This window comes from Lampetra fluviatilis, chromosome 43, assembly GCF_964198595.1.
Source record: "Lampetra fluviatilis chromosome 43, kcLamFluv1.1, whole genome shotgun sequence".
NCBI classification, from domain to species: domain Eukaryota; kingdom Metazoa; phylum Chordata; class Hyperoartia; order Petromyzontiformes; family Petromyzontidae; genus Lampetra; species Lampetra fluviatilis.
Window position 1 is genome coordinate 7,667,283 of NC_136317.1, and position 19,655 is coordinate 7,686,937.

At 50.4% G+C, this 19,655-nt stretch overlaps 2 protein-coding genes across 6 annotated transcripts in view; both read right to left on the reverse strand.

The window, feature by feature from the left end:
• Positions 1-921: 921 nt before the first annotated feature.
• LOC144947080 (RNA binding motif protein, X-linked-like-1) lies at positions 922-10,651 on the reverse strand. 2 transcript variants are annotated; one of them, XM_078876260.1, is made up of 9 exons: positions 10,450-10,651; positions 7,291-7,414; positions 6,858-6,964; positions 6,234-6,336; positions 5,662-5,787; positions 5,304-5,412; positions 4,589-4,711; positions 4,192-4,292; positions 922-3,124 (listed from the first exon to the last, which is right to left on the reverse strand). In XM_078876260.1, the coding sequence occupies exons 2-9, from the start codon at positions 7,394-7,396 to the stop codon at positions 2,622-2,624; spliced, it is 1,278 nt and encodes a 425-aa protein (XP_078732386.1). In that variant the 5' UTR covers positions 7,397-7,414; positions 10,450-10,651; the 3' UTR covers positions 922-2,621. The 2 variants fall into 2 exon arrangements, with proteins under 2 accessions (XP_078732386.1, XP_078732385.1); XM_078876259.1 differs by having other exon boundaries at positions 4,538-4,711.
• Positions 10,652-13,051: 2,400 nt separating this feature from the next.
• The window catches only part of LOC144947081 (E3 SUMO-protein ligase RanBP2-like), a 41,680-nt gene continuing 35,076 nt past the window's right edge, over positions 13,052-19,655 (reverse strand). For all 4 annotated transcript variants that reach the window (XM_078876263.1, XM_078876262.1, XM_078876261.1 and 1 more), the window contains 8 exons: positions 18,979-19,050; positions 18,758-18,835; positions 18,530-18,625; positions 17,695-17,879; positions 16,848-16,964; positions 16,058-16,214; positions 15,570-15,928; positions 13,052-15,229 (listed from right to left, as the gene is read on the reverse strand). In XM_078876263.1, coding sequence (XP_078732389.1) covers positions 14,912-15,229; positions 15,570-15,928; positions 16,058-16,214; positions 16,848-16,964; positions 17,695-17,879; positions 18,530-18,625; positions 18,758-18,835; positions 18,979-19,050 — 1,382 coding nt within the window. In that variant the 3' untranslated portion in view covers positions 13,052-14,911. The remainder of the gene's footprint in view (positions 15,230-15,569; positions 15,929-16,057; positions 16,215-16,847; positions 16,965-17,694; positions 17,880-18,529; positions 18,626-18,757; positions 18,836-18,978; positions 19,051-19,655) is intronic.

Below are 19,655 nucleotides of genomic sequence, written 5' to 3' on the forward strand. Positions count from 1 at the left end.
GTTAGTTTTCAATGCAGTTATTTGTGTGATTTGTGATTATTTATTGATTTTGATATATTTTTAGTTTTAGACTGAATTAATTAGAAAGGTGCTAGCAGCAAGAGCTTGGCTGTATCGATAATACAGCACAGGGACCTTATTCATGTGCAGCCCTCATCAGGATAGATTCGACTTTTTGGACCAATCATACACCTGCCGGAGCCAATTGCCATCACGATGACAGAGGGTCCTGTTTCCCGGCACATTCGTCAATTAGACAGGCCTACAAGCCATCAGCGATATCGTTGGTACGTAGCACATTGGCACGTGCGCATTGCAGCACGCATCAGGTGCCTATGGGCAACTATGCGAGTAGACTGACAAAAGACAACCATTTCCTTGGAACCCTTGCACACACACCTGCGATATTTTGCTCTTGCTCGACATGACTTAAGTGCACTCTTGATTTGCCTTCATATTACAGCCAGGTGGCTCAGATGAAGAGTGGGTGGGCTCCCAATGTGAAGGCTTGCGAGTTCCTGGTTGCAGATTGAATTGGCCCTTAATCTCTCCAGGGTCAAGTCAGTATTACTTTGTTGGGAAGACAAGAGTGATTGTCCGCTAAGGATAGAATGACCCGTCATAGGAACGTGGAATTTCCACCACTAATTCTGCAGGGCTGTCAACAGGTGAGCAACATCTCAATTCTCATTTAACGGGAACTCACCGCTGCTTGTTGACTGCAGAGCACATTTTGTGTTCTATTTCATATTATTCAACACAAGGATCTCTAAGTTTGCAGTGATGCCAGGCAGCCCTTTCAGATGCTGACCGCTTGTCTTAAAGGTGTCCAACTTGCACAGCCTGCTGCACCAAGCACCACACTAGTAAATCTTCGTGCGGCGATATCTTTGGAAAATGTGGAAAAGGCTCAACATTCAGTTGTTTTTTTTTCATGAATTCCATTCGTATAAATCACAAGGTACGCAATTAGAGCCTCCTTCCAGGTTGTCGTTTCCCCATTTCAAAGGTTGTTCAGAATTCCAACTCGGTTGTTTTGATTCGCTCAAGAATGTGTTTGTAATGAGCGTTTTTACACTTCGTCATCTTTTATGAATATTGAGAAATGTATTTATAATCAAATGCCGGTAAATAAAATGTTTGCGAGAATGTGACATTCATCCAAATACCTAGTTGATATAGATTTTAATTTGGGAATCTTGTCTTCAAAATTACAATTGAGAAATTAACTTGAACATGTTTAGTGGTGTCAGTGTACGGCTGTGATGAGCAGGACTTGCCTACATGCCACTCAAGAAAAATGTAAGTATAAAAAACCGTTAAGGTGTGCAGGTTTTCACTTGCCAGCAATTGCTAATGTCAACGACGTGCTTTATAAGGGAGGCGTTTTGTGAACCGTTGTTGTCAGGAGCTTCGAGTTGCGAGGATCGCGGTCCCCTTTCCCATCCAGCCCCCTGTTCACGCGACGCTTCATGTCACGTTATCTTCACCGTGCGCGAGGAGCCCCGACTACATCGTTATTGAAATTCCTTCCACTCAGATGCACAAAAAAACAAGCTGCCCTGCAGATTTCAGACGTCTGATTTTCCGCAACACAAATTAGACTCTTCAGCATCTTTGTAATGATCGACTATCCTGTTACACATCAATCAATCAATCACGGGTTCTTCTGTTATCATCAGATTCAGGTAATTGAGATGTCGAGGCGGTCTATTTTCGGGTTTCAGCGTTTAGTTTGCACACCTCATTTTTGGAGTTACAATCACTCCAGGGAACTGCTTAGAAGACTGAACTCCCTTCACAGTGAACCAATGCAAGCCCTGCAAGACTGTCCGGCATTGAATCGGCTGTTACAACCTTGGCGTGTTGGTGCCGCTGCTTCAGGAATCATGTTGGCCGTTCGGTGGAGCTGTCAATTTCACATTGTGTATTTCATGCTAACTTTGCAGGTGGTCCAGCTCCGTTGTGGGGCGCTTATATCCCGGTACCATGATACAGACTGCAGCATCCGACTGGGCCCATTTCAAAGATTTTTCAGCACAATTTCAGATTGTTGGTTTGTGAAAGAGACTTGGCGCTTCCAGACTGTCATGATTCACTTTTCACGATAATCACAGCTTATCTTTATGCATATTTATTGAGCTTTAAAAAGAAACCAACAAAATACAAATTCTCAATGAAGCAGTTTCGAACAACGATCGTCACAAATGTCTAGATTTGGAGTGTGCCTGCTCCAATCTAAAAAAAAATAACAAAATAACAAAGTCTGTCATTAGCAATATGAATAAAAGATGTCCATTTCACATCTCCCAAAGTCAACTGTATCTTATTAATATGCCAAATGTTTCACAGGAGAAAACGCTGCAAAACTGATTTTTTTTCTTTTTTTCAAAAACATTAAGTACACAAATTTAAAAGGGACAAACCAAACTGAGGCGAATGCAGTCTTAACATCGAGGGGGCTCTGTAAAACTCTGAAAAGTGTAGGATCAGTAGGGACGGCACAAATAGCAGATGGTTGCCAAAACGTTCAGACGTTGGTGTTCACACGAGTGCCGCCAGCGGGTGGGATACTAACACGACACCTGACAGCGAGCGCCAACTCCTCGCTAAAATCGTAATCAGTATCGGTTGCGGCCCTCCCCACGGTGTTCGGAGACGCGAGGGGGCCCTCGGCTGGAGCCGGAATAAATGTCACGGGGGGGCGCGCCGGCGTACACGTCGCGCGGCGGGGGGCCGCGGGCCGATCCACCGTACGCGTCGCGGGGCGCTCCACGGTACGCGGATGAGGCACCATAAGAATCTCTGGGTGGCGGGACGCCGCCACCGCCGCCAAACGAATCGCGTGGGGGGCCGCGGGAAGAGCTTCCGTACGAGTCGCGGGGGGCATAGCTTCTTTCCATGGGGGGGGGCGGGGGAGGGGGCGGGGGTCCTCGCTCGGCGCGCCCCATCCTATCTCCGCTACGACCCAGGCCGTATCCGTCGCTGGTGGCGCGCCCTCCCGGGTATTCGCGGGTGCTCCCGGGCGCATAGGGGTCACGCGAACTAGGGCCGTAATCGTCGTATCGGCCGCCCCCTCCACTGCCGCCCCCGTAAGAGGGAGGCGGGCCTCCCCGCGAGCTTCCTGTGGGGTCAACCGTCAGGTCACAGCAATGATTCACTTGCACTGCACGGGCGCTTGCTCTCGCGCCGCTCACCGAAACATTAAAGCATCACTTCAGAATTCAGCTTGACATCAGCACAGATCCCAGGCGGTCATCACTCTTCCAATTTGTCGTTTGCTGGAAATTGTAAGGTATACAAGGAGATACTTGGGATAAAGTGAATCGGGTTGGCTTCATTGACATTTTTTTCAGAGGTCATCTCTCATTATAGCCGAGCATGGCTCTTTCATTCACTAGGTGGTTTCCAAATTCCATTTCCATTGTGCGTATTTTTCTTTGCTGCAGCATTTTCAATATTTTTTCTCCACAATTAAAACTGTGTTTATCGCACACAGCTCATAGATTACTCTTAATTGCCAGAATCATCCACTTATGTTCTCTTGACTAAAAGCAGAGGGTTGCTCCCCACATCTCCATCTTCGCAAGTTTCATCGGCATTTTTGGTCACAACACGTTAAGAAAACTTCAACACAGGTACGTTCATTCAGAGGTATTTTTGGTTTCTTGCATTTTTTCACTACAACCCCAATGTCTGTAAAGTGTTGTAATGTTTTTTTACAGACTCAATATTCTCTTTATATACTAACAGCCATTGCATGTAAACCAGCATGTTCACACCTGGCAATTAGCTTGGACGTTCGTGGCACTATTTTCTTTGAGTGCTATGATGAACCCGTCGGCACTTTGCACGTTGAACATTTGTTTCAATTGTTGATACGTGGCTTGTGAGAATGCCTGGTCGGTCAAATCAGTGGTTTTGGATGGCTGCCTTTAAGCTCACAAGGCCTGAAGACTTTCCATTGTTGTTTAATTCACCCAGATGAATTGCAGGGTTTTGCTGGGGTAATTTCATTTTCAAGTTTTTACTCGTCAGCTTCAAATTAATTTGCAAGGCCCAAGCCAAAGTTTCGTGGTATCGAATATTTCACATTATGTCTTCAATTATCTTCACAAGAGTTTCAGGTTTCGTTCAACAGTTCAGCACGTCAGCATAAACGCAACCCGGCCGTCGCTGCACAAGGCTTACCGTAACCCGCATAGCCGTCGCGGTAGGAGCCAGCGCCTGGCCGCTCGCCAGGATATTCGCGCATGTGGTCTCGGCCACCGCTGCCGTAGATGTCTCGCTCCCTGGGATGGCAGAGCACACAATGTCACCACACCACGGCATAACGGTACAAGTGAGTGTGGACTAGTCTTTCATAGAACAATTCAGCAAGTGCATTGCTACACTGTGGCCCACACAGCATCTTGTACTGTACACAATGATGCCGGTGAGTAGTTTGTGTTGTGCAATGGCACCGATCAGCGATGCGAGCGGTGATATGCACTTCACAGCAGTCGCAATTAGGCGGCTCCTTAATTCTCAATTTAACCTGGATGCAGGCCCTGGCGAGCGGGAAGTGCGGAGGGAGCCGGGGTCGTACCCGTACGCGCGCGAGCTGGGCCCGTGGTAGTCGTCGCGGCCCGGGGGCGGACGGTACTCCTTGGGCGGGGGCGGGGGGTAGTCGCGCCCGTCACGCGAGCCCCCGTAGTCTCGGCGTGCGTAGCTGCGCACACACATGGACCCCGCTTAGACACGGGTGGAAGCAGCGGCAACTGCCAACGAGTGATCTCTACTTTGCTTTCGTGTTGTGAATGGCCGATTTTAGCGCACACATCATAATGAATAAAGATTACAATAAAATTCCAGTCCTGAGTGCATCTATGCAGAAGATGGCGACAGACCAAATTTTAATGATCCGGATGGTTCTAATGTTCGTGCGTGCCAAACGGTTCAATCATTATGAAAAATTTACTGGATTTCAATACTTATTGTGTAACTTTGGGATTCATAAACGATCCTTGCAATCGATTCACGACCCTACTTCAATTCACAAACGTGACGTCAAGGGTCGGTGGATCACTTCCAAACCCATTGGACTCGAAGGTAACAAGGAGATGGCAGTAAAGCATGTGGGCTTGTGAAGCTGTCGATGAACTTTGAGAGTTATACTCTGGCCTGCAGCTTTCTTCAGGGTATTCTGGATTCCTCCAACATGCACAATATGCCTTTAAAAAGTGGTCAGCAAGGTCTTCGGTTTTTATTATAACAAAGAAACATTCCTCCCCTGCGAGTGTGGGGTGGACGCGTGCACCCACCTGTCTTTGCTGCTGTAGTATTCATCCCTGGGCACGTAGTCATCTCGCCGCGGCATCATCTCTCTGCGCGGAGGCCCACCGTAGCCATCCATGTCGCGTGGGCCTGGCCCTGAAACGAGTCGTGGCCCCGTCGGGTTACGTATGTACGCAGAACTTATTTCGTACCGGACGTAGCCAAGTGCGCTAATTGGGAGGTGCGAATTAAACTGCCCCGAGAACTATATTCTCAGGTTTTTTCGGTAAAATCCATCACCAGCCATAGCACATCTTCACACGGTGCCAACATCTCTTTACTTCCATTACAAATCGCCACCGCCGCGCTCACACACGCGCACGGACGAGGGCAGCAGGGCGTTACCTCTGAAGCCTCCGCGGCCGCCACCACGGGGAGGTCCACCAGCCATGGTCATCGGCCGTTTGGCAGGAGGCCCGTCCCCCCGATCCAGGGGTCCACGCTTCATGGGGGGCCCTCTGGAGGAGCCACCTGCACGAGGCAAGCGTAATTGCGTTAGGGGCGGTGGGCACCGTGAGAGTTGATTTTAAATAAATTTTGTTTAATTAGGTCACAACTCGAGAAACCAGGAGAGTCTCATTTGCAAGTGACCTGGGTCACTAAAATAACAAAAGCAATAACATGAATCAAAATGCAGAAATTAAGCGGACAAAAATCCAATAATAAATAACTGCATTACAGAAGAAATCGAAAACAGTACACAAACATGAGTGAACATGAAATGAAAATCCTGTAATTAAAGTTGGTTCAGATAAATAACTTTTTTTAAACCATTCTTGTTCACAGTAAATTCAGTTGCAGAAACATGGAAATGTATTTGGGGCGATTCCTGTACATGAGTGCGACAGAAAGTACTGCTTAGTGCACGGTTAGTGGTCAGGACACCACGAACTGGGCAGGACACTCAGTGGTCGTACCTCTGGGGGGCCCGCGGGAGAAGCCGTAGCGTCCTCCGCCCGGGAAGCTTTCAAACGATGGCTTGGTGGCCTGGTCCACCCGCATCGCGCGCCCTTCCAGCACCTGCAGCCACACCCAAACCACCTTTACTGCATCAACAACCTCAGGGAACCAAGCTTAAGAGATCCGAGAGATTTGGTTAAAAAGCACAACTCAAACAGCTGACATAGGGGCAAGCCACTGCTCACACATTCAGCATCGTTTTTTCTCTCCAAATCGGACTAAATGTGTGCGAGTGCTGCTCACAAGTACCGAGCATAATGTTGATACGGTAGTTTAGAGTCCGACTGAGGCACATTGGTTCAGTGGTTAGAGAATGGCCTGCAATAAGCAGGCTGTAAATACAAATTATGGTTGTAAGTTGATTCAACCCATCATCTGGGAAGGATTGATAAAATAAATACCACTTTGTGGTAAGACAACAGTGGTTTTTAAATGGAGGGATCTCTGCTGTAGGAATTTTCCACCACTGCCTCAAAGATGCAAACAGGAGACTAGCACCGCCTCAATGCTCATCAGAGCAGGAACTTAACTCGTTTAACTGAAGCGAGGGGTGATGATATCGTTCCCTTGTGTTCCCCTACCTTTCCATTGGCGTCTCTCTCAGCTTCCTTGGCATCTTCCGGGTTGGCGAAGGTGACGAATGCAAACCCCCGAGACAAATTCGTCTCGCGGTCCTTCATCAGCAGAACTGAGCGAAAGACAACGGGAGCAGAGATACCAAGGTTCACCCTCGGTTGTGTATACACCCTGAATGTGTTGTCACAAAAGTGAAGTTTGCTGCAACAAAGTTATTTTGTAAGTGAATCAACTTTTTATACAGATTAATTGCTTAATATAACAGTAAATGTAAAAATAATTGATAAGGGTCCATTAGGGATGGGTCTTTGCATGATCACCCAGGCGTGTCTTCAAAATTATATTCCAGTGGAGAATGAAGGCACCACAAGCAAAAGTTTCCGTCAATATAATTATTAAACAACTTAAAAGTGTTATTCGTGCTGGGTGTAATACTACCATCTGCAACTCTTCCATATTTGGAGAAGGTCGCTTCCAAAGCCTTCTCGGTGGTGTCAATGTTCAGGCCTCCAACAAAGAGCTTTCCTGGATCTGCCTCCCCCATTCCTGGTTTTTAGAAGGCCTACAGATGAGCAGCACACACAGCAGGGACACAGGGAAGTGTTACTCAAGCGTGCGTTCACAACACTGAACAAAAGTACTTTGTTAAAATATTTCACCTGGCTAATATCTTGTGGCGGCGCATCTAATTTTCAGGCGTGTCCAGGGTGTTGATTGACACATACTAAACACGTAACCATATAACCACTTGACAGGATAACGATAGAGTGGTAACCACCACGCGTAACTACATAACCATTCGACGGGATAATGACTTAGGGTGGTGACCACAATGGCTCGCTACGTAACCACTCAACGGGATAACGATATACTCGGACCAGGTCAGCTAAATCCCTGCCTGGTCCACGATGCCGTGCGTGAAGCCCAAAGACGGAAGACTTAGCCGGCTGATTCCATTCCAAGAGACGAACAGCCAAGATCGCTCTTGGGACTCGGCCTTTATGGGCTGCGGCGTGGCCAGGCTCCACCCTTGGCCACGCACCTTTCCAGATCCTTCTCGGAGACTCTGGGCCCACATCACGTGTCCCTCTCACCTCCTCTTTGGCCCTCATTGCTACCTCATCCGGTCACGTGCCTTCCCGGGTTCACCCAGACTACCATGTCCTCATCCGACCTCTCTCTCGCTGTCATCCAAACTATGCCCCCTAAGAGCCCCTCCGTACTCATCCCGGTGCTTGAGACTCCACACCTCCAACACCGCCTTTCTCTCAGTACTGGCACTATACCACAGAGACACTTATACACGCCACTACACATATAATGCATACACAGTACAATGAACATGACACCAAGTTACACAAATGCATATGGTGCACATTGCCGGTACATACTGAACGAGTTCAAGCTGTAGCAGTTATAGATGTAGTGCGCGTGAGAGATTTAAATACGTTGAGACTGGGGGCACATTTGAGTCTCAGCGAGTGTGCCTGTTCAGATTTATACTATACTGAGACTTAAATTGTTATGATTTGGGGAATGAACACATTTATTTAACACAAAGGCTTTCGACACCAATATCATCCATAATAGTTTATTTGGGTTAGATTGCGTAAATATAAATGTGTCGTTAAAACCACCTCCAACCGACACAGCCAATTAGTAAAGTAGTAAGGTTTGTCATGTAAACAGACCATGCCAATTCGTTACTAGTACAGCACACTGGTGGTATTGGAGAGCAAATCGACTACATTAACCATCTGAGTACTCGGAATGTAAATGTTGTAGATTTGCTCTCTTATGGACAAATTTATTGTTGACTTAAAATGGTAGCCATCGAGTTAAGCAAGAGCGGTTAATCCCATATATTGCGCTGAAGGGTCCCTGTTTTCGGGGTCAAGGATAACCCAGGACTTCTTCCCAGGAGCATCAAGTCTTGTAACACGCAGCTCTCTGCGGCCAGGTTCACATTCAGCATGGAGCCCAGCACGGTCAATCTGAAATTCATCAGATCACCGGGCTCATAACTACATTAACGACTCCAATGAAGATTACGTGACGACTTGTAATCATAACGACATTCATGACCTACAGGACCTGGTGGCTCGGCAGTAGAGTGAATAGTAGCTCGCAATCGGAAGGTTGCGAGTTGAAATCCGGGTTGGGGGTAGACTCATCCCATCATCCCACTGGGGTCAATAATATAAGTTCCACTTTGTAGGCAAGAATTGACGGACTTGCCCCTTTCATAGGAAATTATCACCACTGTTTCAGGGCTGTAAATAGAAAATTATCCATCAATTCTCATTGGAAAAAGAAATAATTGACTTTTTGGACGCAAAATACGATGATTCTAGCGCTAATAATGACCCAAATTCAGTGTTCAAGGTGAGAACTCAAGGCACCAGGATACAGTACACGTTAGTCCAATGTACACTCTTGCGTGACCAGGCTTACCATAATATATCCCGTAACAAAAGTTGACTCGAACTTAAAAAAATCGTTTGCAGAAAAAACAGTAACAAAACCTAAGATTAAAGAAACCTTTGACCACGATAATGGCCCTTACCCTAACGATGACGCAAGAATGACCCCAATGTTTCACAAAGCCGGCAATTCGGGAAGCATGTGCCACCGTCCCCATTCCTGCGCTCGCTAACGAGGTAATGAGGTTGAGGAACTAGGCGGTAATGAGTTAACGAGACGCGTGAGGTGGTCACTAAGTTGACAAGGGATAACGAGTCAATGAGGTAAGGAGTTGTACAAGGCTAACGAGGACGTAACGAGATTGAGTAACGACGTAACAATGGTGGGGTAAGGGGCAACGCCATTAAGGAGCGACGTTGTAGCGAGGTAACGCGACGGGAGCGAGAATTTAACGAGTTAACTTGATGATGAGCTAGGTAACGAGTGACGGGATAACTGAGCGAGGTAACGTGATTACGGTAAAGTGATTACGGAGCGCGGTAACGAGATGACGGAGCGAGGTGGTAACGAGTTAACGTGATGACTGAGCGAGGAGGTAACGAAGTAACGTGATGACTGAGCGAGGAGGTAACGAAGTAACGTGATGATTGAGCGAAGAGGTAACGAAGTAACGTGATATCTGAGAGAAGTAACGAGATGACTGAGCGAGGCAACGTGATGAGCGAGGTACCGTGATGACTGAGCGAGGTGGTAACGAAGTAACAAGATGACTGAGCGAAGTGGTAACGAAGTAACGTGATGATTGACCGAGGTGGTAACAAAGTAATGATGATTGAGCGAGGTGGTAACGAAGTACCGAGACGACTGAGCGAGGAGGTAACGAAGTAACGTGATATCTGAGCGAGGAGGTAACGAGGTTGGGAGTGGCGGTGGTGACGTTGCACTTGCGGAGACGTTGAAGGGGGGGTAACGCGGGCGCCTCGCGACGTATGGACGCGACACGAACCCAACCCGAGACCACACACCCCGTGACGAGGTGGTGAGCCCCTCTATATCGGTGACGAGGTGGTGAGCTTCTCTCTCTCTCCGTGACGAGGAGATGGAGGCCGCCCGCTGCTTTCGACACCCAACAACAAAATGGCGCCGCGCCGAGTCGGCCTCCTCCGCTCTCACCTCGAGCAGCAGCAGCCCGAGGGCGACGCAGCGGCACCGCTTCGCTTCTGGCTGACGGAGGAGTGGCGGTGGCCGACGACGATGACGACGAGGTGGTGATGGCGGCAAGTTGACGAAGCGAGAAGAGACGACGAGAGACGCGCGCGCCCTCCTGGCCCTTTCGTCGCCTCGCGGTGTGAGGGGGGCGGAGGCGGGAAAAGCGCGCAATGGATTGTGGGGAGCGATGACGACATCGAGAATCGATCCAAGCGTCTAAATTTATTAAACTCGATCCCGATTCCAAACGATTATTGGATCCCCTGCTGTCACGAAAACTTCAAATCGAGATTGATTATTGGCTTCCTTTTGTTGCTCGGGGAGCGATCGATTAGCTCTCCATGGTGCCGGCTCGTCAGCGATGTTGCTGCTGTTTAAAATACGGGGGCATCGAGGCATTTGGTTGGGGCGAGTCTCACCATATGACAACCCTTGTTGACTTCCCAAAATAGTATGTATTTTATCCACCTCCAGAGAGAGAGAGAGAGGGATGATACTTGTGTAGTGACTGTGCTTGTCACTGTGCCGGGGCTTGCGAAGCCACGGCCGGTAATGTGTTGCCATTACGGGCAGCCCGGGTTACGGGATATAGTACCACCAGCCCTAGCGGGGCTTGGGTTAGCGCTGGGCATGATACGCTGATTTGACCTGCTGTCACGTGACCGGATGATATTGGAGGGGAGCCACCGGTGGACGGGGGCCGTGGGGCGGTCACGTGGTCCAAAGGAGCTCTCGGGAACCTTCGAGAAGGAGCCCGAGAGACCTGGAAGGTGGGCGGGGCGAAGGGCGGAGCCAGCCCCAGCCCGGGGTATATAACGAGGGCCTCGCGAGGAGCTCGGGGCTCTTCGTGTGCTGGTGTGAAGAAGATCCACGTCGGGGAGAAGAAGCCTCGAGCCACGCGGTCCGGGACCCAGCTCGTGGTCCGGAGCGGGATAGCGACCCGTGTCTAGTTCTGCCGTAGCGTGGCTAGATGGGCATTCGAGACCCGAGTGTACATCGTGTTGCGTGTTAATGTGAATAAATAGTGTTGCTACCAAGATAACGTCTGCGTCTCAGTTGGGCTCACTACACAATTTGAAAATGTTTTAGTGATGTATCTTCCCGGTCCACTCTCCCTCGCCCCCCCCGTCCCCCCATCGTACAGGCACTCCACTCACCCTCCCCCCGCATCACAAAGAAAAATGTTTATCTATCGGCTTATCTCAGCTAATCCACTGCGCAACCGCCCGCGAAGCCACACGGCCTGCCGCATGCCCCCCCCACCCGAATCCTTGGCTCCTCCCCCCTAGTATTCTATATAACCACGTGTCTCTAAATAGCTCGCTTTATATGCGACAGACATTTTGCTGGAGCAGTCACACCTGATGACGGAGGCTTGTGTTGCTTCCGAAACGTGATTTAATTTAGTTTTTATTTTGTTTTCACCTACGTGACTTTACCGAAAAAACCAAAGAGTATGGATCCTTGCAGTCACGAAAACTTCAAATCTAGAATTCTGTGTTGTTTGTTGTTGTAACGTTCCCACGATCCCCTACTGGACATTTGTGAAAAATTAGCTTTATAGCTCATTGGATTCCTCCTGCAGTATCTTGTATTTGTATAACGCCTTTATCCAATGCGCTTTACAATGTTTAGCAAATCAAATTCCCAAATTTGACATCCGCAGCCTTGGTCATTCCACTGCTGGATGAAGGTCTCCCGCCACCATGTTAATATTTTCTTTCAGGTGTGCGTGCATTCGATTGCTCGTGTTGCAGACGAAGTTGCACTTTTTGTGTATGTGTTCTATTAGCCTTGTTTTTTTATTTGGACCCTGTTGATGATGCACGACCTTGCCAATTAGAACTTGACCGTGTAGTTTTGCATTATTTTCATGTTTTTAGTTGTTGCTGTAACCAGTGTTGTAGGGGTAATCAGGCCCCTCTCATCAAGTGACCACATACTGCCCAATGGGGGTTTACCCGAGTCAAAATAAAACCCAACACCTAAAACCTCTCACGATCTCGCAATGCAAAAAATCCACCAGCTCCTTTACACCAGCCGATTGCATTGCTCCGTCTCCACGGCAGACATCCAAATGCAGTGAAATCTCGCTACAAGGCGAGGGAGAATGAGTTATACTCGCTTGTAATGAAAAGTTTGCATGGATAAGAACCATGAAAGACAAAACTCTCCATTTTATCTTTCTCCGTGGCTGCTGGCAGAGGGCCTCCCTATTCCGTGTGGGTAGTTGGGTTTATTTGACCAAACTTCACTCTGCCGGCGAGTGCGGATTGAAGGGATGGAGCACAGACATTGGGAGCATCGAATCGACATGTTATATGTGGAATGTTATGGCTAGGTTCTCTCCAGGATCCTCGCAGGTAATCCCGGGTCCTCCCCACCCCCAAGATATCCCAGGACCTCCACAAAACTGTGGCATGGCCACCTCTTCCCTCAGACCAGGGAGTCTGAACAAAGAATGCAGGCACCAGGACCCCCTCTCCAACCTCACGCCCCCCCCCCCCCTACATGCTGCTCGACCGTATCCCACGTGGGCTGAACACTCCTCCACATCCACACAAACTAGCAATATCGGCTTTATTCCTTACTAAATATCAAAACACTCAACAGCCAAATGCGCAGACGTACGAACGCTCTGCTCAAAGCCGCCAAACCTGCTAGCATTGGACACACTGGAGTTCCGTGTCAACTAGAACGCAGCGAGAGGTAGAGTCTGTGAATAAAGATAAACCGTGCGTGCATGGTAATGTCGGTGCACGCGCGACACCAACTTCACTGCCAAATTCAAACAGATCGGTGTCCTCTCAACCCCCACAACTCAAAGCCTCATGGGGGGGGGGGGGGCACGCATATTTTACATTGTCATTTACGTTATATTAAATTACGCAAGTGTAAATTTAACAGCATCAAAGGATCTGACGTGGTTTACGCTATCTAGCAGGCGTAGCAGCTTCAATGGAGGGTGCCGCCGTATTGAAGGGTGCGATGGGGTGCGTTTGTTCCTCCACCGAGCGCTGCTCGGTGCATTTCCACTTGGGCGCAGCACCACTGGGTGCTCACTGCCAGGCACGTGTGCCTTGAACTCATCCCAACTTGCACAAGTCTCGACACAACTGCCGAGCCGGCACGGGCAGCGCAATCTTTGGGGAGTGACAACAGTGACGACTTTCACTCCTCTGTTTAGGTCATGCATCCGTGACCAATGGATGTCCGGGCATTCACATGCAGCCACAGCTGAAGGAACGCGATATTTTTGTCCACGGATATCCAGAGGCACGGACCACATGGAGGGGTCGACGTCGAGCTAGGATCACGCACGCACTCCTCACAGAGACAAACTCCGCACGGCCGACACCCCTCGTGGTTTCAGGCCCAATGCTGGCGCTGCCGGCACAACAGGCGATGGACCCGGGCACGCTCGCCCTACCACGTCGCCCCCGCAGCGTCATGGCCGCGAGAGCAGCTCCAAATCTCTCGCCATCGCCACCACCACAAGCACAGGGGGCACCTACTCCCTCCATTACCTCTGGCACAATTGAGAAAAACCAAGGCTTTCACATAAACATATCGAAACGCCAAAAAACGAGTACACCGAAAATCAATAATGTTCATCAACACATGGTTGTGCTTTCATGGATTCCACTAATTACTACAAAGGGCGCAATTCACCACTGATGTGTGTAGCCAAGCCGATGAAGTAAATTGCACACAAAGCACTCAGGAGCTCACAACCAGTTCCCATCTTTCCACAATGAACATGCCAGAAACACAAACTTCATTTTTGATTTACAAAATATTAAATTTCAATTTTAATCAACGCTACAAATCGAGCTAAAGACTTTGGGACAACAGGAATTGCAGGGCAGACAAGGGAAGCGTGACAGCAGTGCACCCTGCTCGTGTTAATGAGGAGCTTCCTCAAGGTTTCTACTTGTGATCACTTCTGAATTTTAGAAAATTTACTCGGGAGCTTGTTTAATGTCCCACCGCACACAGAGCTGTGTGACTCTGCTGCTCAAAGAACGGCTCTCAGGGTCATGGTTACCTCGGCGGTTAGCTGGCTCTGCTCAAATATTGATCGCCAGCGAAAAAAACTAGGCAATTCACAGTGGTGGATTTAACTTCATAGCGTTTATGCACAACCCTATTCTCTGCATCCTTTTGATTCCCGAAATATTGTAGCCAACTAACACGATATAACTTGGTGCGCTGATAACACGTTTGCCTTCAGTGAGACATCTGCCGCCACACGAGCAGCAGGAAATACGAGGCGCAGCGATCTCGCTTGTTCCATTACGGTGGTGGGTGGTGGGGGTGCAGCCCGCGACATTTGCAGGAAACTTATTTTAAATAAGAGGTTCTACAGAGGAGAGCGAGACAGCAAGTTCACGCGCCGTCAACCGGGTGTCACGCGACGAGACTCTCAGGGGTCACGCGCGACCTCCCCGCTGTCCGTGACGACGATCTTCTTGGTGGTGTTGCCCGACTCAGAGCCGAGCTCCTCCATGGCGCGCACGATGCTCATGCCGGACCGCACGGCGCCGAAAGCCACGTGCTTGTGATCGAGGTGCGGGGTGGCACGCAGCGTGACAAAGAACTGTGACGTGTTGGTGTTGCGGCCTGAGTTGGCCATGGATAGGATGCCGGCGCGCGAGTGCAGAATCCTGAAGCTCTCGTCCTCGAACGGCTTCTCGTAGATGGAGCGGCCGCCGGTGCCGTTGTGGTTCGTGAAGTCTCCACCCTGCCGGCAGAAAAAGGTGCAGGGGGATGGGTTTGTGGCCGAAAACATTTTGTAAGGAGGGTTCTCGCGGCCACGCTTAAAAATGCTGGCGAGCGATTTGAGTTTTTTTTTCGATAAAATTAGATAAGTTTAATGAGACATCCTGTAACTGGGCGAGGTTTTAACATTTCGCCATGGTGGCACCCAAAGTTAGCAGATGGATACCTACCCCCTCCCATGGGAATGTGGAACTTCCACTACTGGCTCAGGGCCATAAAACAGGAGATGAGAGCACCATCATCAGCCATTTGAGCAGGAAATCACATTTGTCGCACAAACCCACATCTCCCAGCATGCTCACCTGGCACACAAAACCGGGAATGACCCTGTGGATGGTGGAGTTGCGGTATCCGAAGCCGTGCTCGTGCGTGCACAGCGCTCGGAAGTTCTCGGCAGTGCGCGGCACGACGTTGGTGAAGAGCTCGATGGAGATCCGTCCCAGCGGTTCCTCGTCGGCCGCCACGTCGAGGAACACCGTGGGGTTGGTCTCACTGGAGACCTCCAGGGGGGCGTCTTCCGTTGTAGCGCCGGGGGGGGCATCCGCCGCTTGCCACTGAGCCTTCAGCCGCTCCTGGCAATCGTGCACCGTCACCAGGAAGATTCTCGCTTGCTCCGGAGTCTTGAACCTGCAGGCAAACTGCTCCATCCTCCCGGTGCCCTCTGTGTCACACGTGGCACGGAAGGGAACGAGTCGTCGGCCTGTCAGCGGAATGGCCGCAGGCAGTGCGCGTCACTGTTGCGCGTGTCACTGCAAGGGGGCGAGGCGCGCGCGCGCGCGCTGCTCCGTACCGGAGTAGTCGTTGGCGATCCACACGAAGGCGTTGTTGGAGGCCTGCATGGGCGTGAGCTGCAGCTCGGCCGTGATGGCGTGGTTGACGCACACCTTGTACACCTGCTCGCGCCGCATCAGCACCCGGAAGCCGCCCCGAGCTTCGTGGTGCAGCACCTGGCGTCATATTGCAGCGCTTGGTGAGTTGTCCTCAACGCACGCACCCACCCACACCCCTCTGCTTTTTTTTTTATTTCTTCGACCATTATTTCCATTGCGCTATCAGCGCCACGTGATAATAGAATCCATCAGGTCTTTTGCAGAGCGCACGGCCCTTCGTGAAGGAATCTTGGAAGCAGATACCGCATAGCTACCTCCGAGATCCCTTCACGCAATCAATTCTGCACAGTAGGAGGGGGCGGCACTTTACCAACCACTCTGCCACTGAATGTCATGTTCATTGCACGACAGTCAAACTAATATTTTTAATTATCAGGTGAAATTTAGCCAAATTAAGTGCAGCACCAATGTAATGCGATTTATTTTCATTCACTCATTGGTGACCAGGCTGAGACCACCAACTCACGACACATGGGAAGCCAGATAAAAAAAATCACAGGTGGCTGCCAGGAGTCGGACACGGGCTCTCGCACCTTTCCCAGATCAGAGCACTGACCACACCCGACACACCACATCCAGGATACCATCTCACTATGGCTGTGGCTACTGAATCAAGTGCCACCTGCTCCAGTCGACCAGCGACTCCGGACTTCGTTCAGCGAGGGGAGACGGCAAAGTGCCCGAGCCAACCTTGATGTCACCCACGCCACGTTCCTTCCACGTGGAGGCATCGCGGTCCCAGCGGAAGAGCTTGGCACGCTCCTTGTAGAGGATCGTCTCCTCCTCCTCGCCCGACCGCACCTCCACCTACGAACGGGCACACACGTCGGTGGCGCCCAGAGGGCACGGCCACCACACTGCTCTGAAGCAACTCGCGCCACACGTCTGGGGGCCGTCGCCATACCGTGAACACCACGATGATTCGTGCGGGTACAGGGGACCACGATAGCCGTATCGGCCGTTTTGATAATATCGTTTCCCCTTACATCCTGACAAAAAGGTTTGTGAAGTAACATGCACAGCGATAACATTTCTAAATTAATATGTATATAATCTAGGGGTGGGATTCTTCTTAGCACGGGTGTCGCTTTACACACAAGCACAGTGAACATGTAAGAAAGCATATACACACAACGTAACGTAGACCTAGCCCTTCTTTGTCGTCAGTTGCATTGTTTATTGTATAACTGACGGCACGTGCGTTATTAACATGATCGGTTGTAAAGCTGCAAGGATTCCAAGAAACCCATCACAACAGAAACACCTGTGTGTTGTTGAATATAGTCAACAACACACAGGTGTGGGTGTGCAGCGCTGCACGTACAAAAACTCTCGGCCTCATCCACACGGCCACATTTTTCCACCTTTATGAGTCGGTGGCGTAAAGAACATGGCCACACAAGTTCAGTTTCCCTTGAGCTTGTAGTTTGCACAAGGCCAACAGAGATTTTGTACGTATGACGCCGCACGTTTAATCTAACGGGCACCGATCCCCCCCCCCCCCCCCCCCACAGGCGGCGATCGCCCCAGCGCACACCTCAGGCAGCGAGACGAGTGGCTCAAAGTGGATGTCATCGCTGGACTCGCGAGCGTCGTCCTCCTCTTGCTCCTCCTCGCCCCCCTCGTCCGCGTCTTCTTCTTCCTTCCTCCCATCGCGCTTCTTCTGGATCCCCGCGGCCCCGAACACGGACGCTCCGGCGCCCACCCACGAGAAGTTTGCGTCTGCGGTGAGACAAAGCCCCGCGTCGATCGCCGCTGCGGCCGCTTTAGACCCCAACGACTCATCGAGTAACGCGATTCTCACACCCAAGATGACTTGCGTCGCGTGCCCAATAAACTATTGTCGAACGTCACTCGTATTGCGTTGATGCCAATGGCTCAAAACTGTAAAATGGGAACAAGCCAAAAGTTATTTTCTATTCCAATGAGCATTGGGGCAGTGTGCTCATCCTCCTGTTTGCAGCCCTGAGCCAGTATTAGAAATACATTCCATTGTTGAGACCTCCCCACAAAATGGCACTTGCTTGATCGACCCCGGGAAGGATGACAAAAGAGGACAACAGCCGACCAGGATTTGAACTGGCAACCTTCCGATTTGTGAGCATCTCGCTCTAAGAGACGGGAGAAAAATACAAACTATGGACACCAAGAGCAGGCTCAAGCTCCATCTGTGTTCGTGACGTCGCACAGGTAAACACAGCCTTGAAATGAAAGCATCAGCTTTCAATGAAGCCAGTGTGTGTGTTGGTGGCAGCATATGGGCAACGTGTCATTACACTGGTGCGCCCCATTGGGCCAATTCATTCGGCTGCCTTTCTGAATCCCCCCCCCACATGCAAGTGCCCAGCAGCACAGACGCAACGTCGGTTTACCTTTCTTATCGGAGAGAAAGTCCGAGCTCTTGGAAGCGAGGTCGGAAAAGCTGAGCTCACTTCCCCTGGGGCACTCGAAGAGCAAGCGCGCTTCACCTGGGCACGGGGGGCGCACACACGGGCACGGGGGGCACACACGTCTCATCGGCCACCCTGGACTCGCTCGCAGCCTACGACTGCGACGGCGCATGAGCGTTCGCTTCCCCCCCACCCCTGCCTGCCACTCACCTGTGGTTGTGCTGAACGGGCTCGCCGAGCTCGCCGCGCTCGTCTGCGTGGCGAGGGAAGCAAACGACTGCAGGGTTTCTATTGGGAAAACGAGTGCTTGTTAGCGTCGCCGTGATATCACGATTCAACAACATGTTGATTTTCACGACATGATGATTATCGCGATGTCAATAATCCCGTAACTTTGTGCGAGTGCAATGCACGGGTGCAGTGGCAGTCACCTCCAGAACTGTGCACGAAGGCTTCAGTCGCGGCCTGCGAGGCCAGAGAGGCAAACGAGGATGATGGCGTGTCTGTGGAGAACACACGGCAGAAGGTCGCGCACGGCGTGGAACACGACTCGAGGCAGCAGGGCTCGCACATCTTGGGAATTAAATTAAGGTTACTTTAAACTTACAATGACCGTCAATTGAACACTTCGTCGCAGTGCATTTGTGGCTATCACCTCCCACACCGATGAACAACAAAGAGTATCGCACGGTGCGACTGGGGCACCAATCTCAAACCATGGGCCGCATAGTAACACCACTGGCCGCTTCCAACTTTGGCTGGCAGCCATGTCAGACATTCACCCGGAGGATTTTTCCAAAGCCGTCTAAGCTCACTCGCCAACCTCGACACAAACACCACCCTGGCTGCCATATCAACTCCCTACCACACGAAATTAGAAATGTAACACCTCACAAGCAGCGCCAGGGAATGACACTACTCTTTCTGGTTTATAACCAAGAGGGGCAACGCAACCCAAACAATGCACCGTATAGTAAATCCACTGTAAGTCTGCGCTCCTTCGATGCAGGACTAACAAAACTAAACGAACTCGCTCCTTAAGCCCCCTTGTGGCAAGCACACATTGCCATTGGAGCTCCTGCACATACAGTAGACTCTCGATGATCCG

Excerpts from the sequence above, each read along its gene's own strand:
- LOC144947080 (XM_078876259.1), bottom strand. The coding sequence starts at position 7,396 with ATGGGGGAGGCAGATCCAGGAAAGCTCTTTGTTGGAGGCCTGAACATT. Across the intron at positions 6,965-7,290 it reads ATATGGAAGAGTTGCAGATG|TTCTGCTGATGAAGGACCGC; the intron begins GTAGTATTACAC and ends TCTTTCGCTCAG. Across the intron at positions 5,788-6,233 it reads CTCCCGCGGGCCCCCCAGAG|GTGGCTCCTCCAGAGGGCCC; the intron begins GTACGACCACTG and ends TGCCTCGTGCAG.